Below are 3042 nucleotides of genomic sequence, written 5' to 3' on the forward strand. Positions count from 1 at the left end.
AAATTTTCAGAAAACAAGATCTACAGGGTTTAATTTTCTATATTATTTGAAACTTCAATAATTTCATTTTAAAACAACAACAAAAATAATGAAGAAACTCCGTGTTCTTACCAAGTTCTGAAAGACAGGGGTGAGAAATGACATGCGCTTTCCAAAAACCCCCCATACAGTGTTAAACTTAAACCCTGGTTTTCCTGTTATATGAGACTGACTTGAATACTAGATTATTTACATTTTAAAAATGATCTATAACTCCGAGTGGAGCCCCAAATTAAAAGTCCAGATGGAGACTTGAAGCGTCAAGGCCCAGCTTTGCAGGGACTTCTTCGCTGTTGCTTTTCCAGGTGGGCTCAGGGCAATGAACTAGAACTTTGGTCCCCGTGCTGCTGGCGTTCCAGGGGCTGAGGAGGTGCCCCCTTTATAAGGGGGAAATCTCCTTGTCCTCGTTAGCCGAGGCTGGTGACAAGGAGTCCTCGTCCTCTGAGCGCGCATAATGCGCCTGGCCGCCGACGCACTTGCAGCCAGCGTGACTGTTCCTTGGCGCGCCCTTCCCCTCCTTCTTGTGTTTCACGCGCCGGTTCTGAAACCAGATTTTCACTTGCTTCTCCGACAGGTTCAGGTATGTGGCGATTTCGATCCTCCGGAGTCGAGACAGATACATATTGGAGGAGAATTCCCGCTCCAGCTCCAGAAGTTGCGTGCTGGTGAATGCAGTTCTCACCCTCTTGCCGTTGGGTACTTGGCTGGCGTCGGAGCCTCCTGCGGATCCAAAGAGGGCAAGAGAGGTAAGGCTCGGGAGAGGTGTCCCCACCCCTCCTACCAAGAGTAGGAAAGGACGCTTCTCTAGGACCCAGGCCAACCTAACACAGCAGATCGTCCCTCTTTCCCATTCCATAAGCACCAGAGAACGGGAGAGAAGTCCAAGCAAGTTAAGGCCTTTGCTGCGCAGGACTCTAAGTTAGAGGATTAAGGTCGTGAGAGCTTTGTACTTGTCTGTTGTCTTTCAACAGCAAAGCCTTAGCCAAAGGCATTGAAACCCTCTAGTCAGCTTGGACGCTGGGATGCTATGCTGAGGTTCAAACACACCCAACCCCAAACCTCAGCCAGTTAACCTTCAGTTCGTCTATAGTCGTGCTGGAGGTCCCAAAGGCCGAATAATGCTCTTGCACCTGTAGAGTGGAGCGCACGAAGCTGCACCGAGAGGTTGACAAGTTAACCTCCACCTTGGTGGAACTTCAGGGGACGATTCCAGAGTTGCACTAAAAGTCCCTCCTGCCTCCCCACCCCGCCCCCGGGTTCCTACTTTCTCCACTGGCGGCGCAAAGTTTGCTCCCGAGAGCGCTAAAAGCGCGGTGCGCAGGTGCCCAGAGACCCCGCCCTACCCATGGTGAGACAGTGGAACCTCCGCGGGTCCGCCACGTTGTAGGTGGTGGCGGCGCAGACAGGTGCGTGGTGCTGCGGGTGCCCCAAGGCTGCTGCGGCTGCTGCAGCCGCAGCTGCCGCCGCCGCAGCCGCAGCGGAACCGGGCTGCTGAGGCTGGTGGTGGTGGTGGTGCTGCGGCGGATGGTGGTGATGGTGCGCGTGGCTCACTCGCGGGCAAAACTGGGTTTCCCCGGGACCGGAAGAGAACTGGCTTTTGAGCAGAGGCAGGGCACCGGTGCCCCCAGCCGCCGCGCCGCCCCCGACCGCAGTGCCCGCGGGCCCCGCGCCCCCGCCCCCAGCTCCTGCGGCCGGGCGAGAGGAGTGCAGGTGCGAGGTGACGCAGAGCGGGCATACGCAGAAAGCGCCGCTTTTGCGGGATGGGCAGCCCGGCCCGGATACAGACATCACCAACGGGGACGGCATGCCCAGCGGGATGAAGAAATCCGGCCCCGGGTGCGGTTCGGGCAGCGAGGGTGCGGGCCGGGAGGAGTCCTTGATGATGAGCGAGTCGACATAGAAGGAGCGCGACATTTCGAGAGGGATGGATGGCTGGTCCTGTGGCCCGCGGCGTCCCCTCTCCTCCCGTATTCTAAGCTCTGCCCCGCAAGCCCTTGGGGACGCAGAGGTGTCGGCGTCTGGGACGCGAACAAAGGGGTCCCTGGAGAGGGCTGGTCCTCACGTCCCCCGCCCGGCGCCCCGGCTCCGGGATTTTATAGCCCCCACCCCGGCACGTGATGCTGCGGAGTACAGCTCCGCTCTGGCTCCTCGGCAGCTCCCCACCCTCGGGATAGGCTGCCCGAGTCACAACAGAAGCGGCGAAGAGGGGCGGGCGCGCGGCGGGGAAGAACGCGGGAGGAGGGGAAAGGGAGACTTTGCAAAGTGAGGGTTTTGTTAATTTCGCGGGGGTGGGGGAACGTCACGCTTTCGTGCAAGAAATCCTCTACCTTACCCTTCTCCCTCACTTGGGCCTCTGCCCAACTCTTCACTGGGCCTCTGCCCAACTCTTCACTGGGACCCGAGCGCACTAAGTGGGGACTCAGAGGCCTTTTTAAAGGAGTGCCCAAGACTCTCAGCCCCTCACTGCCAGCGGTGGCCGCGCCACTGTAGAGCTCAAGGTTTCCACTTTGGACCGGGGTATGTGACTGCAGTCTGAAGGCGGTCTAGTCCTGACCACAGTCATACCTGCCCTTGTTCCCCAGCTTTTACACTCAGCCAAGGTCATTTGGGTGGTTAGCTTAGCGAGTAGCAGTTGAGTCTTTCCAGCTAAGAAACCAAGCATTCCACGTTGTTGCTACATATGGTCCCAAAATGCCTTTGCACTTGGGGCCCTCCCGGGACCACTGAGACCAACAGCCCTTCCTTGTGCACCTTTTTAATGGCCTGTTCACTCTTCTGAAGAGAGAGGCAAGCGAAAGGGGGCGGGGGGGGGGCAGAAGAGTCACCTTTTTCTCTCTCCAAGCAATTTCCTAGCGTAGCCTACAAACTCCAACCAGAAAAATTTGGAAAGACAACCAAAGGCCAGACTTCCTAGAGCCTGGATAGGAACTGCGGGAGGCCCTTGCTAGGATCTCCTGCTTCTTCTCTCTCTCTCTCTCTCTCTCTCTCTCTCTCTCTCTCTCT

General features: G+C 57.4%; 1 protein-coding gene across 1 annotated transcript; it reads right to left on the minus strand.

Annotated features, from left to right (window-relative positions):
• Positions 1-412: 412 nt before the first annotated feature.
• On the minus strand, positions 413-2239 carry Gsx2 (GS homeobox 2). The gene is made up of 2 exons (XM_008833324.1): positions 1383-2239; positions 413-759 (listed from the first exon to the last, which is right to left on the minus strand). The coding sequence occupies exons 1-2, from the start codon at positions 1951-1953 to the stop codon at positions 419-421; spliced, it is 912 nt and encodes a 303-aa protein (XP_008831546.1). The 5' UTR covers positions 1954-2239; the 3' UTR covers positions 413-418.
• Between the last annotated feature and the right edge of the window lie 803 nt (positions 2240-3042).

This window comes from Nannospalax galili, unplaced genomic scaffold, assembly GCF_000622305.1.
Source record: "Nannospalax galili isolate Female #2095 unplaced genomic scaffold, S.galili_v1.0 scaffold433, whole genome shotgun sequence".
Taxonomy (NCBI): Eukaryota; Metazoa; Chordata; class Mammalia; order Rodentia; family Spalacidae; genus Nannospalax; species Nannospalax galili.